At 44.6% G+C, this 22,831-nt stretch overlaps 1 protein-coding gene across 4 annotated transcripts in view; it reads right to left on the reverse strand.

The window, feature by feature from the left end:
- Positions 1-20,826, reverse strand: part of ZCCHC2 (zinc finger CCHC-type containing 2) — a 45,647-nt gene extending 24,821 nt beyond the window's left edge. For all 4 annotated transcript variants that reach the window (XM_058831726.1, XM_058831725.1, XM_058831724.1 and 1 more), the window contains exons 1-3: positions 19,726-20,826; positions 5,405-5,513; positions 2,020-2,096 (exon numbers count right to left, since the gene is read on the reverse strand). In XM_058831726.1, coding sequence (XP_058687709.1) covers positions 2,020-2,096; positions 5,405-5,513; positions 19,726-20,658 — 1,119 coding nt within the window. In that variant the 5' untranslated portion in view covers positions 20,659-20,826. The remainder of the gene's footprint in view (positions 1-2,019; positions 2,097-5,404; positions 5,514-19,725) is intronic.
- Between the last annotated feature and the right edge of the window lie 2,005 nt (positions 20,827-22,831).

Consider the following 22,831-nt stretch of genomic DNA (forward strand, 5'->3'; position numbering starts at 1 on the left):
ACTTTTTCAAAGACATACTAATTTTGAGTATGTATTTTAGGATCACCTTCATGTTATTTGTGGCTAAGGGGAGCATGGACAAATTCAGGGAAATACAATGAAGTCCCTGAAGATTACCGACTCAGAGAGAAGCCTGGCAGAAGGCTCTGTAATTATGGGACTCGTATCAAGCAGAAATAATAAACCACAAAAAACAGGTACCAGAGAAAAGGACTGTAGATCGGGTATTTTGGATTGAGCTCTCACTGTCATTACCAGGAGTCAAAATGAAACAATAAAAAAATCTGTTTATATTACCTAAAAAATAAGTTTATCTGCCTCAGACACAGTCACATAGAAGTTGTTTTAAGCTACAAGTCATAAAAAGTACTGCAAGTTACTAAAGAAGGCACTCAAGAATCAGACAACATTTTGGCATATGCCTGTGTAAAATTTCAGTAGCTTATTGTTCTGACATGACATGCAAGTAGTAAAACAGCACCCTCACATGCATGTTTCCAGTTAAAAATAAGTAAGCTTGGTTAGATGAGTGCTGCCCAGCTTTAGGCCCACTTCTGGGCCCAGTTAGTTACATGGGAAGATACAGGTAACAGGAGTGGATATGACAATTATAAACATTCATTTACTCTCAAGAACTGATAGAGAAATGTCAACCACAAACTGCCTTCACTGTAGTTCCCAGAAATTCCAACTACCCTCAGCGCCCTCAGCTGGGAAGCCATGACTGCAATTGCTGTTACAACCTTAAAAAAGCAGTGTCTGGGCAAGCACAAAATTATCTACAGTGAAGAGCACAGTATATACCTGCACAGATGAGGAAAGGAAACTCTTTCCTAAAAGAACTGGTGGAGTTTCAAGATTACTGAAATACTTGCCAGAATATCTCCACATTCCCCCTTTAACAAAGAAATTCAAAACCACTGTCAAATCTGTCTACATGCTAAATTTTTAGAATAGTTTTTTGACATTAAATACTGATAATCCATATAGGCATTCTGTACAAAATTTTCCCACCTCCTACTGTATTTTACTTTGTACTCACTTCACAGACTATTTGGAAAAAAAAAACTATGACATGGTTGAAACGTTTGGTTAACATTAAAGACTTTGAAGGGTACATTCCATATATTACTGTCCTCAACAAAAGAAGAGTGCATCCATTTAGAGAATACAGTATCACAGGATTCAACACCAAGCTCTAGGATCAACACATCAACTTTCAGCTCAAAATGGCTTTTTTTAAGTTTGCTTCTTCAAAGACCTCCTGTAACCCATATCAAGTGATGAGTTAGAATGCTTACTGTAAACTATTCTTTTTTTTGGGTGAAAAAGGGGAACATTTAACTTTATCTTCAAATCTGGTATACTACCAGAGTCACATCTATTGACACAATGACTGTTAGTCCTTGCTAAGAAAATTACTACCTTGATTCAATTAGAACATCACCACCAACAGCCTTATCAACTATTATTTAATGAATGCTGCCCTTAGCTACTGCAAGAGATGAAAACTATACTAGGCAGGCCTTCCAGTTTGTAGCCAGTTTCCAGCTTGTTTGGTTTTGCCTTAAGAAACAAAGTCCAAAACAAAGGAACCAACCTTCAGTTTTCTCAAAGAGCATAGGATCCACCCTCATATGGTAAACACTGAGAAATAAGATCCAAGATGACTATATGATTCAAAGCAATCTACAGCTGCAGACACGATTGTGGCTCCTGTGCCATTTGAGCAAATGACTGACTAGTTTTAGAAATCTTATGAATTAGCAAAAGCCAAGTTTTCTGAAGTGATGTCACACACCCAGCTATGGCTGATGTTTTACACCTTCCCCCACCTTTATGCCCTCACACTTTATGCCCACAATTATGCAAAACACCTGATTTGCACACAGAATTCAAAAGAATTACAGGATAATCCAAAGAATTTCAAAATTGCCTCCTGTGCAGGTTTTTGAAACAAGCTGTATGTATCTGCAGTACATAGACAGTAATTTAACATTCTGGAGGTTATTCGCTTACTTTGAATGTGTACTCCAAATGTTTGTCAGCCCTTTTTCTCGATACGTCTTTCAGGGTTATCTTCTCAATGTGTACAGCTGAAAGAAAAACACCTTATTGTGCACTCCAAAACTGACAGTTTGCAAACCATTCCCTACTTTCCCAGGCTCTCTGAGCATGCCCATAGGCCAAATCCTGACGCACACAGCATGACTTTTCCTTAGGAGCTGTTTTATTGCAACACACTGCCAGGGGCAGGTAGAACCTTGCTCTCTCCAAGTATTTCTCTGGCCTAACGACAACATCATCGTCAGTGTATGTCATGGGAACCTGTGCATTACCCAAGAGGTTATTTAGACCAAATGTCACAAAACTACAACAATATAACCACTCTAAGTGAAATGACAATAAAAGGAAGTCAAATTGTATCTTTACTCCAAGAAGTAACAAGTGCTGATAAAAAACAGACAGTGCCTTCTACACCTAGGGGTCAGGAACATGAAGTAGCAAATGAGGGCAAAATGAGGCCAAATAACCACATTTCTGAAGAGTACTTAGGCGGAAAAAATAGTTAGGGAAGGCCTGAAGGAGACAGAAATGAGTGCCAGCAAACAGAAAACAAAGAGAAGAAGCAGAAAGCTACGACAATTGTACTGTAAAGAGTGTTACTGAACTAAACTGAGAAGGAAGAAAGCTACTGTAAGTACTTGCTACTTTAACATTCCTTCCCTACAGCCCACTGTATGCGGCAATAGGTGAGTTCTGGCTGTGACCTGGCAAACAGCAGCACCATACGGCTTTCCGGGTCTGGAGGTTTTCTTGAGGGCACACAGCATTGTTCAGGTAATACTCCATACAAAACCCTTACATAGCCAGGATGGGCTTTTCACTTTTGCTGCTATACTGGCTTAAGTACTCAACAAAATTTTATTCTAGTGCAAGCCTGAACTCATCTTTACATGTGAAAAAAAATTTATTTAAAAGCAGCTCAACCCACCCTACATCATCAATGCTTCCTTTCAATGCTTTAGAAACACTTTTTTTGGAGGTAGGTGGGTGGTGTTAACAGTTAATGTTTTCCTTTCAATTTTTAACTGCATGTTTACATGGGATATATTGGGAACTATCATAACAACAGTATTTTTTCTAAAGAAATTAAACCTCCTGCAATTGTATGCAACAAAACTTATTAATGGATATTAGATAATTACCATCTAATATAATGTAAACATTTTAAAATTAATTTTGTTACAGTTACAATTCAAGTCTCACCCCTATCAAACATGCCATTTCTAAGAGAAATAAGTATTGGCAATTTCCATAAGGGAACAAAAAGCCAGCAAATAAGCCTAGTGATAGTGCTACAGCTTCCAATTTTCTTAGAGAGACAAATAGTGTGCTGATGTATAATGGTTGAAATTCTCTAGCTGGGAGTTAGGAAGATAGACAAGCACTTCATTTACACCAGTTAATGAAGATTTATTATTACAAAGGAAAGAAATCTGAGATGAGCTAAAGATGCCAGACAATATCAATATTTTATGAAAAGACGAATATTTAGTAACCTTAATTTTTACATGTCTGGTATAGACTAAAGTGCTGTTTGAAGAAGAACCATGGCACAACAAAAATTTGGTGCAGTAAAATTTCTTAATGGCTAACATTCAAATTGATACTGGAATTCATATTCATAAGTTAATTAAGAAGTTGATTCCCATGACTGGAACTGAGAATAATGGTTTAAATTGCATTCCACTACATGCATATATTTAGCATACACAATTAGGAAACCAAGACCATTAACATTCACAGACAAGCTTTTCTTCCCTAATGAGACTGTGCTTATTTTAGACTACTGAGTGTTCTTAATGTTAAAAATTTGTCCTCAGGTATAAAAAAATTTATTACACAATGGAGTACCTTCAACTTCCTTAACTTCTTTCTGCTGCACATTTCATAATACATGATACAAACAGGTAATTGCACTGTTGTTGCTGCACACCTTTAATTCTACAGTTTCAACAGACTCCTTTATAATTCTGTTTCCACATTGACATTTTAAATATTCTAAATGGCTAGACTGGCAGAAAAGTTTGAATACACAACCCAATGAGGCGTGTTACATCTCTACATCTATTCTGGACACAGCACACGCATCCAGGATGATTAAGTAAAGCATGTATACATGACACTGATTCCATTTTAAGTCAAGATTTAAAAAATTCATATTCATCACAGCTGAGAATAAAATCTGAGTTTTACTATCAGTGGTATTTCTAACCCAGTAAGGAGATTTCTATAGCAGGGAGTCTCTACCATGTAACTGTGTAGCAAATATCACAAAGTTATTCTGATCCTTCACTGTGGTTTCTCACTACGATAATACAAATGTGGAAAAATATTTAAGCTTTTTGCTAGATAAAATTATTCAACTTTTTGTGCTCCTGTTATTAATTTGAGAGTGTTACTAAAGAGATTCTCCCTTTTAGGTTTCTAATTCATGAATACGAACACTTTGAACTCCATTAAAGGAATTAAAACAGGTTTGTTGTCTGTAATCTGCCATAATCTTTCTCTGTGGTTTTTTTTTTCAAGAGTTTTCAAAAACTCTTAAATTGCCTGCCTTCAAAGTGCACTTAAATCTCCACACAAGAGACAAAAGGACATTTATGAGGACAAAATGAATAGCAATCGTTTTTCCATATTGTTGGCTCCTTGCTATCTGCAGACTATCTGTTGACTAATTTTGAGTAGACAAGTGACTTGCTAATCCTCTTGAAGAATAAAGGGTGAGAATAAATCTGTTTTCAATAATGTTCATTTCTTCAAAGAGAAGAAACTGTGCTGGCAATTGCATATCAGAGTTTTGTTTATGCTCAGAAGCCCTGTTCTTCTCCCCAACAGAGCCAAAACACAGACTTCTATGAAGCCTTTTACTTCTCCAAACTGCCATTTCTGTAAAACCTGCTAATATGTGGTTTTATCTAGTTGTTGCTCTTTTTTTAATTTCATCAAATACAGCTGAATCAAGCAGCAAAATTTATCGACTGCTTCCCAAATTTTTGTGTTTAACTTTGCTTTAAAAAGTCTAAATACTGTTAATACAGTTGCATTAAATATTCTTGTTTTCTCCCAAATCCTACCCCTTTTTTTCAGTAGGAAGCCCATCTGCAGCTCATTTTCATGCAGGCATTCACTAGTAGTTAGCAGCTAACACAAATGACAACTTGTTATAACAAAGAAATGACCAAGTAGGCAGCAGTGAAGCTATTTTACTTACCAATCACAGCAGCTTCTTGTTTAGATGAACAACAAGATAGATACAAGATGTCTACAACTCCAAGCAGAATTTAATGTTCAAGCAAACCCTTAAAGCCTTCCTCAAAGGAAAGCTCAGACAACATACCTTCTCGCTGAGGTCTATGGGAAGCCATCGGGAGTCCGTCATGAGGTGCTGTGGTTCGTTCTAGCAAACTGGTCTCACTTGGCATGCAGTCACCATGGGAAAAGTCATTCTAAATTGAGAAAGAGAAAAAAAGAAATGTCTTAGCAGAAGGTCTGTTGCCAAAGCTTGCTCTAAACAGCACGTATTACAAAAAAAAAACCCCACAAACCCTTTATCTGGTATTCCACAGGACAAAAAGTTGAAGCTCTCGACAATGACAAAAAGACAGTCATTAGCCATTTCAGTTTTTACTTTATTTATGTGTTTATCAAACCTATAACCTCCAATGTTTCACTGATCTTATTTCAAAAACAGATGAGGGTAGGGAACAGTGTCAAGCTGGACAATTCAAGACCATTAGCTCAGAATTCAAGCAATAAATTACTATTAGTATGAACTCTTTCAACTACTAACGTGTCAAGTCATCTACTCACTACATTCTAAATATATTCTCCTCAATTATATTCATGCCCTGTACCTTCAGCCTGCCACCTTTTCTATATAGGGAATCATAAGTAACTCCTTGGACAGTCTATGAGAACATGTGATCCATGCATCTCTAACCAACTAAATCCATGTATCTCTAACCAAATAAACATTCAGAACCTAAGAAGTTGCCACCAACATCCTTCCATAGAGGAAGGGACAGACTGAAAGCTCATCTCCCCCCACATTTGCATGCAGACTTCAAAATTATATACCAAGACATATTACTGGTTTAATACAGTGCAACAAGAAATCATAGGAGATAGATAACATGGACAGATAAGAGAAGAAAGAACAATCTAGGCTAATAATGATAAATAAGAAAAAAAGCATCAGAAGAGCACGCACTACAGGTGGTTTCCCTAGGGTAACAAGAGCCTATATAATTTTTTCCAAATTAAGATGAAACATTAATGTATCAATTTACACATTCTTCAATGACCAAGTCCTGCTAAAACAGAAGCAAGCAAGCAAGCAAACAGACCAACCAAGCTAAAAGTCAGAAATATTTCAAAACATCAGTAACATTAAATGCAGCTGTTTAATTCCATGTTCAAGGAAACACATTGCCTTAGAAAAGTACATCCAGAAAGAACTAGGAAATACCGGAAGTTACTAGCAAGATTTTGGATTAATCTGTTTCAAGTAAAGCACCTTAGTTTATCTGTAACTAGTATAACACATGAGCTGATTAAATAGCAAGTTTGGGAAAACTGAATGCACCAGAAACATTTAGGAACTGGTCTGCATGAAAACTAATTTTTTCATTAAGGATGAAGAACACTGGAAGACATTCATAACAGATGGGTAGAGAAAAAATGTAAATCACTAGAGAGCAGTCTATTTTTAAATTCAGGAAGCATAACAACTAATGCCAGAATATATGTGGTTTGCTGTGTTTTTTTAAGGACTTGTGCAATGTGATGAAACAAATCATCAGCCAATATTTGCTAATGTATTTGTTGAAGAGGACCTTAAGACTGTCACAAGAGAAAGACCAGAATGAGGAAGCACAGAGGCAGCAACAGACATCTGATCTCCTGCTAATTCTTCAACAAAGTTCTTCAGATGTGACAGATACATCAGCTAAAGCTGGCTTCTTCTTACTAAACCAGCTTTACTTCTACAGAGTGGTTACAAACTGTGGCAACTCCCAACAGTATATCCAACACATGCAGACCCAGTGTCAGGTATCAAGCCTGCCCTGGGCATGCTGGTAACCCAACTTTTATTAGTGACATCAATAGCAGCAGTTAGCAAGTGCCTTTAGACTGCACTGCAGGACATTTCAGCTGTTTCATCAAACCGATGTGTGGTTTGTGCTCTGAGCTGAGCATCAGTAATTTCAGGTTTCAAAGCCATCAGATTTAAAATATAAAGCCTGCTTTGTTTCTTCAAGATAAAACTCACACCAGTACCCAGTCACTCCATAAACAATCTCAGCAAAAATCTAATAAATTACAAGCACAATGTCATACATGGAGTAAAGAAAGAAAAACAGCTGTATGTCAGCGAGACTGCAATTTTTAACTGCTTTAGCACATTTTCAAATTTAGTTTACTAAAAAAAACCCCTGAACAAGCCAACGCGCAAGCATGCTCTAGAAAGAACTACTTCCAGAACTCTCAAAAAAACCCACTGATACTGTTTCAGCTGACATTTCATAACAATTGTGGACAGAAAATTGTGGAAGTACTTTGATTTGGTTAAGAATTAACTCCTGATCTAAAAACAATCAAATTGAAGTCAGACCTTATTTCGCATTCAAAGTCAGGATATTTCTTTTGATTAATAGAAAACAAATTACAGCCTATTCTAAAAAACAATTGCTAGTTAAAAAGTCAAATAAACTGTGAGCAGTTTTTAGGATTTACTTCAAAAAGTATTCAGCTCATGTCAAAGAAACATTAAATACTGCTGCTACACCTTCTAGTACTAGAGAATTGCATCTTACCTAGCACATACATCATATCTTTGTAACAGCATTCAAATACTTTTGCAGTGAATTATTCTAGAATGGTTATTTTTCTATCCATGGCAGCACTCTGTAACAGGCAAACTACAACTGCACTTGAAAACCCCCTAAACTACAAAATATTAAATGTTTCAAACCTTATTTAAATAATTATGTCCATTATTATAAAATAATTATAACTATAATAAATTCATTATTTATTCACTTGAAAAATTCTTCACCTCCAAAGTTAACCAGTAATATGCACTGTGTGTATCCTGTGACTGCTGGCTTTCACAATAGCTAGTGCAACGTAGGAGTAGACAGTGGGAAATCCAGAGCAGTCAGAGCTTTACAGCCTGCAAAGCTCCAGATCCTGTCTTAAGCTGCATTACAACTCTCCACTTTTGGCGTTATCTGCTGTGACAGTTCTACAAACTCACAGGTAACTGAAACACAGGTTTCACTGTCAGAGCAGACAACACTAGAGCACAAGTGACTGCAAAGTCTAGGCAGTCTGAAGGGCCAAAGAGTAGCATCGTGTGTTGCTACCTGGTGCCAGTCACACCAGGAACACAAGTCCTTTAAAGCCTGGTACGCTGCTGAGGAAGGTGATGCTGTACAGAACTAGCTGTGCTCATCCTTTCCTGTCAATGAATACATGTTCACACAATACACACGAGCCTAAGGTTAACTCTCACATAAGCCTTTGTCACTGTGAGACCACTGCAGCTCACAGTGCTGCTGCCAATGATTAAAATACAGTGAAGTAGGAAATGTGGGTGGCCCCAAACCAGCTACCAGACAATTAATTTGATAATCACACAGGTCTTCCTGATGGGCTGGAAGATTAACTACACTTCTCCTTGAAACAAGCTAAGAGAGCACCCTAAAAATTATCTGCTCTTACAACCTAGACTAGAGTTTTGTATGAAACAGCTCTGTCCTTATATGGTCAAAAGCAAGTACTATGTTAAAAAAACCTTATCACTTCCCAGGACTGCATCACACAATCACAGAATGTTTTGGGTTGGAAGCAACCTTAAAGATCACCTAGTTCCAACCCCTCTGCCACGGGCAGGGACACCTTCCACTAGACACAGTTGCTCAGAGCCCCATCCAACCTGGCCTTGAACACCTCCTAGGATGAGGCATCCACAATTTCTCCAGGCAACCTGTTCCAGTGCCTCACCTCCCTCACAGTAAAGAATTTCTTCCTAATATCTAGGACGTGGTTGTACTCCTAGCCTGCAAGCACACATTGCCAGGTCACATTGAGCTTCTCATCAAACCACACTCTCAAATCCTCTTCTTCAGAGCTGCTCTCAATCCATTCTCCACAAAGCCTGTATTTGTACTTGGGATTCTCCCAAGCCACCAGGCAGGACCTTGTACTTGGCCTAGTTGAACTTCATGAGGTTCACTGAGATTCCTCTCTCAAGCCTGTCAAGGTCCCTGCAGATCCTTCCCTCCAGTGTGACAACTGCAAAACACAGCTTGCTGTCACTGGCAAACTTGCCGAGGGTGCCCATGTCACTGACAAAGAGGTTGAACAGCACCGGTCCCAGGACCAACCCCAAGGAACTCCAGATGTCACACGTCTCTGCTTGGACCAGTGAGTCCTTGAAAACAACACAAGTGTGACCATCCAACCAATTTCCTTATCCACCAAATGGTCCATCTGTCAAATCCATGTCTCTCCAGTTTATAGAGAAGGCTATCAAGTGGGACTGTGCCAAATGCTTTGCACAAGTCCAGGAGACTGCATCAGTTGCTCCTCACTTACCTATCAACACTACCACCCTGATGTAGAAGGCCACCAAATTTGTTAGGCATGATCTGCTCTTAGCAAAACCACATTTGCCACCAAATGTCTCCTTATTTTCCACGTGCCTTAGCATGGCTTCCAGGAGGACCTGTTTTATGATCTTGCCAGGCAGAGGTAAGACTGACCAACTTCTAGCTCCCTGGGTCTTCCTTATTTCCCTTTTTAAAAATGGGGCTTATGTTTCCCTTTTCCTGGTCAGTGGAAACTTCAATAGACTGCCATGACTTCTGAAATATGATGGATAGAGGCTGAGACACTTCACCTGTCAGTTCCCCCATGCATGCATCTCATCAGGTCCCTTTGTCTTGAGCACCTTCACATTCCTTAGATGGTCTTGAACATATTCTCCTACAGTGGGTGGTTCCTCATTCTCCCAGATCCTGCCTTTGCTGCTGTGACTTCACTGGTGTGGGCTGCAGCACTTGCTGAAGACCGAGGCAAAAAAAGTTTATGAGTACCTCGGCCTTCTCCATATCCCAGGTGACCAAGTATGCCATTTACTTTTGAAGAGGGCTCACAATTTCTTGAGTCTTCCTTTTACCACCAATGTACCTACAGAAAATTCTGTTGCTGCCATTGACATCCTTGGCTAGATTTAGTTCTATCATGGTTCTTTAGTTCTTAGATTTAGTTCTATCATAGCTTTCCTAAGCCAGCTGCTCAAACAGCTTGCCTCTGTTTCTCACAGGTTATCTGTCACTGCCTTCCACCCTTTGTAGGCTTCCTCTCCAGGTTTGAGTTTGTCCAGAAGCAACTTACTTATCCACACAGGGCTCCAAGTATTTTTGTCTGACTTCCTCCTCATTTGGATGCATTACTAATGAACTCAGAGGAGGTGGTCCTGTAATATCAATCAGTTTTCTGGGGCCCCTCTTCCCTCTTATGGACTTATTCCATGCTACTCTACCAATCAGCCTCCTGAAGAGGAGTCCAGAAGTGTTTGTGTCACCAGGGCCCAGGGGTGCTTGTCTGTAACACAAGCACCACATAGCTAAAGTGTTGAGACATCCTGCTGAGAAAGATGCCGCTGTGTTGATAGCCACGTGAGCTGAGCAGATCTCAGCTAACCTACACATGTCAGATGTCCAAACTCTGCCTTCTATCAATGACTGATCAAACAATGTCATGCTGGCACTGCTTTGGCAATATGTAGTGAAATATGTTGTTGGATAGCCCCCTAATCATCATGAGCAAGCAATTGATGCACATAAGTCTTCTGATGCTTGCATTGCACTTTCGTAGAAGAACTATTCATTCATCAGCTCTGATGAGCACTAACAAGGGAAACACACATGCAGCAGCTGGACAGCTTGATTATTTCCACATGCCCAGATATGAAATATTATTTTTCTGCAAGACTACAGTAAGTGTGCTATGAGGACAGCACTACTCAGCCTTGCAGGCTGTGCAGATGTAAACTGGCACAGCTCATCCATTCATCTACAAGTGGGAACTGACAAAGCCAGATGAAAGAAGACATTTTGGAAAAAATCAAGGTCTAACTCCTGATAGTGTGTTATCAATTACAGCATCTGCACATTCAAGAAAATTGAGTGATGTCAGAATAGTCATTAACAGATGTGGTGCCAATTACAAGACCAAAGCCATGATTTGCTTACAACAAACCTTGCAAGCTCCTACCCTCATTGCTTCACAGCTGTGATAAGTGGATGTATCACTACACAGCTGTGGTAGCATAAAGCCTCAACAACACCTCTCCAGAAGCAACAACCGAGTGAAACTGCCAGTGTAGTTGTGTGCTGCTGAACCCTCTCCTGACAACAGCAGCAGCAGCGATGAAGCCTTACTCAACACTCAGCAACTGCATCTGCATGCCACCACTGTGGGGTGTGGCTCAGATACAGGCCATCTTAAAATGAAAATCCAGCATATGCATTTAATGCTCACAATGCAAACATACAGAGCAGCAATGCTTCAAAACCTGTTTAATGCTGACCACTGAAGATACAACAGATTGTCCCCTAACTGTGAGGTGTCCCCCACCCAGGGAGGCAAAGATTTAGCTTCAGATAAGCATTGTTCAAGTGAGAGGCATGGCTGTAAAGCCTGGGAAGAGTGGATTCCATCCTCTGCCCTGTGAGCCCAGAAAGAGTTGCCCCACCCTGGACCCTTGTGGGGTGGCAGCCCAGGGTGTTCTGATTCGGTTTGCACCCCTGTGGTTTCTCCCTTGCTATGTTCCTATTAGACCCCAACCTTAAACTCCACCCTGGTTCTGTCTCATAAAACCCACCACCCTGCTTCCTTTGGGGTTCTCTGTCTCTGGATCTAAGATGGGTTTTTGTTCCTGTGTTGAATAAATGGTTTCCTGAGCAGAAGCCTGTCTCAGTGAGCCCCAAGTCGGTCACTGGTAACTGTAGTCTCCCTGGACATGATCCTGCAGCCCCAGAACACAACCAAAAAAAATCCAGCACTGTCTCGGCTAAGCTGCTAGACAAATGCAAGGTCAAGACTGCAGACAAATGCCCAACAGACACTGCTGCTAAACCATCCAATCTGCAAACTTTGAACTGTGCAAAGGCACCATCCAATTGTTCTAAGATGCTGCTCTGTTCTACAAGACTAGAGCAGAATCAATCTCAAGATCCAGGACTACAAACACCCACCAAATTATCTCCGTCAAATCAACCAACAACTTAGATGTTTCCAGGTCAACTTATCTTTTAACATGTAGGATCAACCTCAAAAACATATTCCAGATAGATTCTACATAGAACCACAGCTGGAGAAATGGGCTGACTGGGAATCTCAGGAAGTTTACCATGGGAAAGGGCAAAATCCTACACCTAGGCAGGAATAACTACAGGCACGAAACACTCAGGGACCTAACAGACTATAGAGCAGCTTTGCGGAAAAAGACATATATCTATAAAAATGTACGTGTGTGTGTGTATACACATCTCAAGGGAGGGTGCAAAGAGGATGGAGCCAGGCTCTTTTTAGCAGTGACCAGTGACAGAAGCAACAGGCAGAAACCCTCTGAACACCTGGAAACACTTTTTCACTGTCAGGGTGACCAAGCACATGTTGCCCAGAGAGGCTGTGGAATCTATATCCTTGAAGATAATCAAAGGTCATCTGGATATGGTCCTAGGGAATGAGCTCTAAGTGGCCCTGCTTAAGCAAGATGACCTCCAGAGGTTGCAGCCAACCTCAGTCCCTTCATGGTTCTGTGACCAAACATAAAATCCCATAATATGTACATGTCCTGGGGTGACTTTATGATACTGGTATCCCCAATCGTCTGGTTTATGTTATATATTAAGTTCTGCACCTTTAAGACTGGCTCTGAAAGCGAGAGTGAGGGGAAGAAGAAGCGCGCAGTTTGTGTTAAAGAAAAACATCACTCCCACACATCTCGCTCCTGGACTGTGGTGTCTGCAGCACGGACAGACAGCGGGACAGAGCTTCTCTCTGGCTTTTAGTTAGTTTTAGCTAGCTGAGGCAGAGGAGCTCCCTGGACCTTTGGGTTTTTTTCCTTTTTTCTTGGATCTGTGCAAGCCTGCTCTGGACTGAACACCCAGCCAAACCCCGGGAGCTCACGCCTGTGGCCCACCGGGGCCTGGGCCTTGGCACTTTCCAGCGCCGGAGGGACTGATAAGAACCTGAGCGAGCCGAGCTTCACCACATGAAAAGGACTTTTCTTCCTAGACTTGCCATCCCATTGAACAGCAAGAGGTTTTATTATTTAATATTATTCAATTTCTGTTAAATAAACAGCTTTTTCCACTTCTCTCCAAGGATTTTTTTTTTTTTTCCTTTCCTGGACCAGTTGGTGGGAAGGGGGCATTTCCCTGGAGAAATCTCCATTTGGAGTTTTCCTCCCTAATTTGCCCTAAACTAGGACAGTACAATAAAAGCCTGAGTGGCTGAACATACAGTTCAAATGGATTATGTGCAACTGCCCTATTAACTCATCCACTAAGCTGGACTGCATAGAGAGTATGCACAGGTGCCTAGAAGTACTTTACAGCATTTGTTCAGTGAAACTATGTTAAGAGCTCGTCTGTAAGAGTCAACAACAAAACACTATGATGGAGACAGAAACCTAACAGAACATCAGCTGATTCAGGGAGGAAAACCACACCAATGCAACATCTTCAGCAATCCCATACTCACTAACTTATAGCACTACCAAATCATAACAATTTTGAGACAAAGGGCGTACCAACCTTCTTCCAACAAATTCAGCCCATGGCAAGTACATTTTAAGTATTAGACATGGCAGCTACACCTCTGATTTACAGTGATGGGGATAACGCACCTCGTGTTTGCTAGAAATACAGTGTGTTCTAAGTCTCACCTCCATCTAGCCTTCAACTGGACCTAAACCACAGTTTCAGTCCAACCTAGCTAGTCTGTAACAAAGTAGAGAACTTGAAGCTAGAGACAGCCAAGCATCAGTTCAGCTGTGACTGTATCCCCAGGTGGTTGTTCATCCAACAGCTCTGTGCAACTTCAGTACTCTTGCTATTGTCAGTTGAGTGAATCAAAACAAAATTACTTGAATGTAGCAGTTCAGACTAACACAAAAGATTATTCTCGTACCAGTCTAGAGTGACAGGAGGATTTAAAAAACATTTGCTCCTGAAGAGTAGTTCACTAAAGTACAGTCAGTATTCAGAAGGGACGATGCCTTCATTACTATGCTTAATTACCATCAGAGGGCAATATGTCATTTTGTCCAATCCTTGCACTCCAGCATAGTTTGAAAGACCAGAATCTCCAGACAGAAAATCCTCTGTCTTGGGGTTAACTTGCTCCTAAGACACTTCCCAAGACACTAAATTTTCTTTAGCTGTTCCAAGTATTTTCACTTGCCCAAAAAGATAAAGAGGTTGAGGAAAGGGAAGAAACTCACAAAGAAATGCAGTTTCTAGCCAGATCTCTGCCAGTTTTGGTCTCCAGAAGTATAAACCCTTAGACTTGGAGGATACTACAGAAATTCACAAATTCTTGAAGGAAATGTAGGTATTTTGTTTTAATTACAGTAATGAAGAATCAGCTGTAGCGTTTTCTAGGACAGCTATGGCTAGAGACTGATAATGGCAAGCAAACAAGGTGAGAGATTTAAGCAGGCTGAATCCTACAGACTTCAGAGGTTTCACAGACACAACCATCTCGCTGCTTCCTGCACCCTTTTCTGCAGCTCTTTAGAAAAAGCTGAGAGTCCTCTGCGCTCCAAGCCCAGTGAGATCCTGCTACCTATAAATAAGTCAGCATTGGGCAACCCTGAAAACTAGACCACAGCTCAACTACAGCAATCTAAGCACGAGCATTGGGAAGTCAGGGGTATATTTTCAACACCCTGAGTACTCATTTACTATACTGCAGAACAAACTGTCAGGGACAACAGCAAGAGGCGGATTAACTCTGGCATAATGGGACTGGGAAAGGCTACAAACTTGTACTAACACCTCATATTTAGAATAAAATACCTAAAACAGCTCAAAGCAATGAAAGCTTTTACTCTGCAATTTCCTAGAGCATCAGCATCCACATTTAGGTAGAACTCATTAATTTCAGCCATTGTCTTTTATCTAGCTATGACTTCCTTTCCAGAGACTTCCAGTAATATTTCTGGAAATTTTTAGCTCCTGTTTGGAGACCAAGAAATTCCTGTTCAGAGACAAGGCTGTTAGGTTCTCTGAGGCAGCTGGAATACTTTTCATCTCAGCATGCAAAACTTGTAAAACATTTGTATTTCCCTGGAGTGCATCACCATTTAAAAGATCTTTGCCAAGAGTAAAATGACATTTTTTATCTTTATGTCACTTATTTAAACCAGACTCTGAAGACACACTTTTCCTTATATTCAACTCTATGACACTAAAAACACTGCACTGCAGACGGAGCCTGGATTCTAAAATTAAATTCTACTACCTTATTCTGCTGCAAGTGACTGAAGATCAATTATAAAAGCACTCATCTAATCTGCACACAAAATATCCTATAAATAGAAGTGTACTAAGAAAAATACTCTGTAAATAGAAACTTTGCCTTTGTTTACAAGTAGAGACTTTTCTGTGAAGAATCCTCCAGCCAGCTAATTATAATACTATTCAACAAACCATTATCTCCAGGAGATTGCTTACTTCAACACAACCTTGGTTCTATTCCTGTGAAGTATGCCTGATAAAGTGTTCCAGTGCCTAATGCATGCCACATTTATTATGTTCGTTGATATTCGTAGCTCCTTCAGTATTTCAGCATTTTGATCCCAGACATCCGATGGGATGGAAAAAGATGAACAATAAAGTCAAACTGCTTTAATAATGATGTACTTATTAAACAAAAATAATCAATGCAAGAGTTAAGCTATGCATTCTGTTACTTAAACCAATATACTGTAGTATCAACAGGATCTTTGCACATTAACGCTTCTTTTATTAAGCAGCGAATACTGCTAATTTATTCTTACACTTCACCTTTAGATTCAACATTTATATTCTCCACCTAAACGCACCAATGACTTTTTTCCAAAAGATGTTGTCATAAACCACACCTTAAATTAAGAACTTGAAAATAGTATCAAGTGTTTCTACTTTAAGTATAAAAACTCCCAAACCTTAATTCAGAACACTTCATAAAGAAACAAAATTTATCAACAGTAAGTCACTCCTAGCTCTGCCCATCCCACTCCAGCAGTCCTACCTCCCACAACTTCTGAATTCCTCCATTTTGAGATGAATTTGTTATAATGCATTACTAAGATATGTTACATTTTTCAAAATCATTGAAATAAGACACTAAAAATAGCAACAATTTTGTTAACCCTTTGTCATGAAGCAACTTTATTGTCAGCTCGATTTTATCAGACAACACAGACCCTAACCAGAAAACATAATCCCATTAATGGGAAAAAGCAAATTGCTTTATGTTCTCGTAAATCACCCACAAATTCTTTGCAGGTGAACCTCTCAAGCCTTGGTGTTCACTAAAGCTACGCGTTACAGCTCCTTGAAACCTCAAACCGAGCCATTTTGTTAGATACTCCACGTGCAATAGCACAGTCCATTGCCCTAAAGAATTCCGAACAAACCACCTGATTCTACTCCAGGTCTCAACTCCCTCAAGTCTGCAGGCTGACTTCACATCGCTGCTGCCAGCCATAGGAATACATTAGGAACACATTAGTATTTAGCGGCCCAGGTGAACCACGCGGCTCAGTGACCACCTTCCGACGGGTCGGAAGCCGGGAGCTGAGAACGCCCGAGAGCCAAGCACGGGAAGCCCAAAGCTGAGCTCGCAGCCCCTGTGCACGACACTGCTGCTGCGCCCTCTGTGCCGGACAATCAGGCCCTCGTAGGGCCCCCGCAGCCCCCTCGCAGCCGCTTCCCGCCGCTCCCGGCGGGCGCGGGCCCGACCCCCCCCCGTTATGCAACGGCGGCACCGCCCCTTCCCGGCGGGACGGGCCGGGCCGGGAGCCGCCCCAAGGGCACGTGACCGGGAGCCAGCACCGCCATGTTGGCCGGGGCGGGAAGCGGCGGCCACCGTGGGTCACCGCATCCCTGTCCGCGCAGGGGGCTGGCGGAGCGGCCCTCCGCCGCCACGGCGGGGCAGCGCCCTCAGGGGGCGCGGGCTCTCCGTGGCCCACCGTCCGCCCCCAAACAAGGAGAGGGGTCACCCCTTTCCCCGGATCATGACGGTGCTCGGTGGGTTGGGGCGCCGTGTCCACCGCCGCTCCCCCTCCCGCCACTCCTGGCTGTGCCCGTCTAACGGGGGAGCCCCCGTCCCCCTCCCGCCCGAGCACCTCCCGTGCGGGCTGGACGGGGAGCACCGCGACCACCGCGAGGGCTCCCGAGTGGAGCCGCTTGGGCTGCCCGGCACGGAGCGGGTTATTCCCGGAGATGGAGCCCAGCCCTTCTGACACGAGCCCAGCCGAATAAAATTTCTGAGAGGTTTTTATGAACCGTTCTAGTTCACAAACCCAGAGCCCTGAAGGCACTCAAATTTCAGAGATTAAAGAAGGCCGGGACAGGATTTTAAATCAAGTTCAATGTAATGCTACGGCAACGTTTTGCCAGGGAAATCTTCAACCCTGCTGGCGGCTCCATCTCCTCCAGCGTTTTATCTGCGAAGGGCCCACCGTCACCGTGGAACGCTGACTGAAAATACTCAGCAGAAACGCACTGATCCTTCTGTTCCCTGTCAGCCATTATTTCCCAGAAAGGCTGTGCTGTATTTACAATTAGCCATTAAGAAAGGGGGGAGGGGGAGGAAAGCCTACGGAAGCGTTGCCATTTCACTGCTATGTCGACTACGGTGTATGTGATGTGCATGTTCGGCCAAGCTGACTCGGGTCTCTCAGTGTTCCCCGAGTAAACAAAACCACAGCTTGGTTGGACAGCTGCTTTTATGCTGAAGCCAGAACACCGCACAATACTGACTTCAATTCCAGTAGTTCACGAAAGCCTGCTCTCCCAACTGCATTTGGTGGGACACAATGAGCAGCTACAACTGCTGTGCCAGTTCCAGGCAGGAAGTATGTTTCCGGTTACTAGCACTTTAAACCCAGAAGGGACAGTGTCCAGTCTTACCACTTCCTGCAATTCAGTCTTTTCCCCGGAAAGATGGACTTTCAGGATTAATTCTGGAATAAAACTAGACACAGGCCAATGAGCCAAAATAAACACTTTTTGGACCGATGCTCCGAATTCACTGTGATTTCAGTCCTGTAACATCTGCCCATCCTGCCAAATACATTTTGGCCTTTAAATGATATAAGCATTTAGTTAATATATCTAAAGACTTAGAAATGGATCCCTGTCTCCTCTGAGTACTCCCTGAAGAGCATACCCCATCCTTAGCAAACATTCCTTTTGTACTGCAGACAATGTATAAGTTTTCTACAAGTGGCTGAAATAAATTGCACGGCAAGCAAATTAGAAACAAAATCCCAAAACCCCAACCCTTACTGCTTTGTACCCTTTTCTGCCAAGTAACTCATGAAAACGTGATGGGTTCAGTGGAACAGTACTATAAACACCCATGTTCCAGCCCTTCCTTCCCTTTTGCACAAGAGGCCATCTATAGACCAAAAACTGCAGAGCTCCATGAGGACGGCTTGGCCGCATAAATATGGGGCAATTTTTAACGCAAATGCTCATCAAGAGGGCAGCAGTGAATGGCATTGGGGGAAAACTTCTGCTTAAACAGAGCTACTGCGCAGGAGAACGCTTCTGTTGTCACTCACTGCAAGTCCTCATGCCCGGTGACAGCCACATCCTAGCAACAAGTGGCACATCTGCTTTCAGGATGAGCTTTGCTGTTTCCTGACAGCCACCCAAAAAAATCAGTTTTTCTCTGCACAGACGCACCAGTTGTGATATCCTAATTTGTTTCTTTAGTGGAATCATTACCACCCCTTCCCCAATGTTGTCAGCCATCTCGCCGAACTTGATGTTTCAGAGAACACCAGCCTTAGAGCTGGTGACCCAACTGCTGCCCTGATTCTTGCCAAGTTCAAGCCTGTGTCTCATTTTAGGAAGGGGCAAGGACGCAGGCTCCACATAAAAAAAATATTTCTACGTGTTCTATTGGTTTGAAGCCCCTAGAGAATGCTCTCTTAGGCAATCTGGTCTCTAGCATTCTTATTATTTCTATTTTTACAAGTTTAGTCAAGCTGTTGCTTGTATTCCTGCTTCGTACAGTGGCCTACAGCGTACGAGGCAGCCAGTTCAGTACTGTGCACCCTGCACTCCAGCACGGCAGAGTTCCAGAAAAAAAAACAGCGTTCCAGAAAGCATGGCAGGCTAGGAAAATCAACCCTTCCCCCCGCCAAGAAATTCGTAGTAGACACCCCGCAGCAGGCTGTGGGGGCGGCCCGGGCTGACACTGCCGTGGTACGGGGAGGACGGAAGGGACCACATCCCAATGAGGGGGATTCGGGGAAAGCAAGCAGCCGCTCCTACGAAAACGGGAGGGAGCGATGGAAGAAGGACGAAACCACCCGCTGAGATGGCGCAGCAGGAAGAGCGCAGGACGCGGTGTTACCTGGGCTGGGTGGCGGCCGAAGCCCTCCTCCTCCTCCTCCTGGTCCCCGCACAGGGCCCTCCGCAGCCGCTCCAGGTGCTCCCGCAGGGTGACCCGCTGGTGGAAGGAGAAGGCCGGGTGCAGCGAGGCCATGGTGAAGAGCAGGAGCAGCTCCTCCTGCGCGCCGCAGCCCAGGCCCTGGGCGGCGGGGAGCCCGGCCTGCCCATTCTCCGCGGCTCCGTCCATCACCACCACCACGTCCCCCTCCTCCTCTTCCTCCTCCTCTTCCTCCTCCTCGGCCGGGGCCCGCCGCGCCGCCGGGCAGCTCTGCAGGATGGAGTCCACCTGGGGCAGGAGGCGGTGCAGGCGGCCGGCGGCCTCGCGGTTCTCGGAGCCCAGCAGGGCCAGGTAGACGATGAGCTTGGAGCGCACGGCGGGGTCACGGAAGTCGCCGAGCTGCCCGGGGTCGCTGAGCCCGTTGGCCTTGGCCTCCGAGTCGCGGAGGCAGTGGTAGTCCTTGCGGGCCAGGTCCTCCAGGCAGGAGCCCAGGAATCGCAGCTCCAGCGGGTTGCACAGGTCCAGCAGCCCCACCATGAACTCCAGGCGCTGCGCCGAGCCCAGCACCAGCCCGAACCACTCGTACACCGTCTCCTTATCGGTGCGGGCGGCCGCCGAGCCGGGACCGCCGCCGCCCGGAGCGCCCAGCGAGGCGGGGGGGGGCGGCGGGCCGGGCCCAGGCCCCGGCCCCAGGCCGTGCAACCGGCTCGGCCTCTCCAGCCCACACCCCCTCCCCGTCGCCGCCGCGGCGCCCCCGCGGGCCCTGGGCACCTGCTGCTGCAGCGGGAGGTGACAGTCCAGGGCACCGCCGGGCTCCTTCAACCCCGCCGCCGTCGCATCTTCCGCCGCCGCTGCCTTGTGGCTCGTCTGCTTCAGGGGCAGCTTCATCTTCAGCATCCTCGGCGGCGGCGCGGGGAGGACGCGACACCCGCCGGGACCCGGCGGCAGCAGGGAGGTGGCGGCGCGCGGCGCTCAGGCGGAGCCGCTCATGCCGCTCATGCGGCCCGGCCGGCGCGGGAGCGGCGCGCGCACGCGGAGCGGGGGGAAAGGCGGCCGAAACGGTCCCGGCGGGCGGGGAGCGGGGAGTGGGCGGGCGGGGCGGGGCGGGGCGGGGCGGGGCTCGCTCGCGGCGGCGGCCGTTCCCCGTCACCGCCTCCCCCCGGCGCGCTCCCGCGGCGGTTCTCCCTCTCCCCGCCTGTGCCCGGCGCCCGCGCAGAGCCGGTAGGCGCCGGCGGTGGAGCGCTCGCGGCTCTGGGCCGGCGCGGCGGGACCGGCTGAGGCCCGAGCTCCCGGCGGGGGGCAGTGCGAGGGGGGGGGTGGCGGGCGGAGCGCGCGCGCGCCTCTCCGCCTATGGGCGCCGCCCGCGTCAGCGCGCGCGCCCGCCCGCGGCCGGGGGCCGGGGGGCGCGAGGCGGGGCGGCGAGGAGTGCGCTGGGCTGCGCGCGCGGCGCGCCCCGGGCACGCGCGGGCGCCGCGGCAGCGACCCGGCGAGCGCGCGGAGCAGGGACCCGCGGCCGCTTTGGGAACGGGAGGGAGCCCCGCGTTTGCCCGGGGAGTTCCATTGGTCACGATGATGGGAACCGGTCAGCAGTTCGCCTGGGACCAGTCCGAGCGAGCCTCCCCATCTCCTGGATAAAAGATTTCCCTGAGATGAGGCCGTGCGTTGGCTGGTGGCTCTGGTGTGCAGAGCCACGTGGGTTTGCCCAAAGCCGGCGGGAGCTGGCCCAGAGCTGTGCCGTGCCGATGGTGGTGGTGGAACAATGCTGAGTGTGGAAACATGGCTGCTACAGGCCTTTCTAATTTTTATTTTCTAAATTCTAGTGCAGTTGAAACTTCTGCTGTTGTAAGATGTCTCCTTTTTAAAAATTACTATTGCTACAGTATCGTGGCTTTTCACTTTTTTTTTTTTTTTTTTTTTTTTACAATAGAGAAATAAAGGAAAAATTGCAGAAAAAAATACAGTACAGCAAAATGGCTTAGGGATACTCTGTTAGGAAATAGCAGCCTTGCTGCTCTCTCATTCCCCCAATTGTGTTCCCAAATGTTGTGTTTCACGATGAAAAGCCTACAATTACAAGATTAAGCAGTGCTCTGAGTAGTCAGAAAGTTGCAATGCTTTTCACTTTGATTCCCGCACAGTTACAGAAAGGAGGTGTATGTAAAAGGAGAACCAAGCCTGTGGCTTGCTTAACAGCACAGTGAAGAATAAAATTAATTTTAATTACAATTTTGCAGAGCAGCATCCCTGAACTGCTGACAACCACAAAGTATAAACTGCCAGAGCTGACTGCCCCTTATCTGTTTGTGTAGAAGCTGATCATGCTATGATGAAGAGCCTTATTATACAACTAAGAAACTGGCTTTCAGATTATAAAAGTGCTGTATGCATCACTCAGATTTATGAGAGAGCAGTCTTGAGTGGTGGTTACAGACTATACAAGTTCCTGCATTTTTATGTATGTACAGAACATATGTATTTCATTTTTAAAATTTAATTACTAATTTGAAGGTAGCTCATGCTGGGTTTATAAGTTCCTAGTGGCTGCTCAGTCCTCTTCTAGTGACACAGGTGGACTTGACCCTGACTCAGTGCAACTCATTCATTGGCATCACAGGGGCACTGCCACTGTCCTCACCAAATCTTCAGGAGTGGAGCGGGAGTGGGAAGTGGGTCAGACCTTACCCTTCCATCCCAGATTCCCAACATTGCTGGTCCCAGGACTAGGGAGGTGAAGCAGGGTGTCATGAAGACTCATAAACTTGTTTTATCCTCTTTTATTTGATTCTGTTTTCCAGTTATGGCTGGGCTGGACCTGTGAATCACTCCAGATCCCTGCAGTCATTAGCCGAAGCAGCTATCATAATGCCACAGTAGAACATTTTCTTATGTTGTCATTATGAAGCGGTAATTCTAGAATTACAACAATTCTTCTCATATTATTGTTATATTTTTTCCCAAAGAAAAATTACTGTGACTGTCTTGGGGGATGTGCCAAGATGGAATTGTGGAAGCACAGAAATAAGGCTTGAGGTTTCTGCTCAGTAATTTGAACAGATACTTAGTCTGAATA

This window comes from Poecile atricapillus, chromosome 2 (assembly GCF_030490865.1).
Source record: "Poecile atricapillus isolate bPoeAtr1 chromosome 2, bPoeAtr1.hap1, whole genome shotgun sequence".
Lineage (NCBI taxonomy): Eukaryota > Metazoa > Chordata > Aves > Passeriformes > Paridae > Poecile > Poecile atricapillus.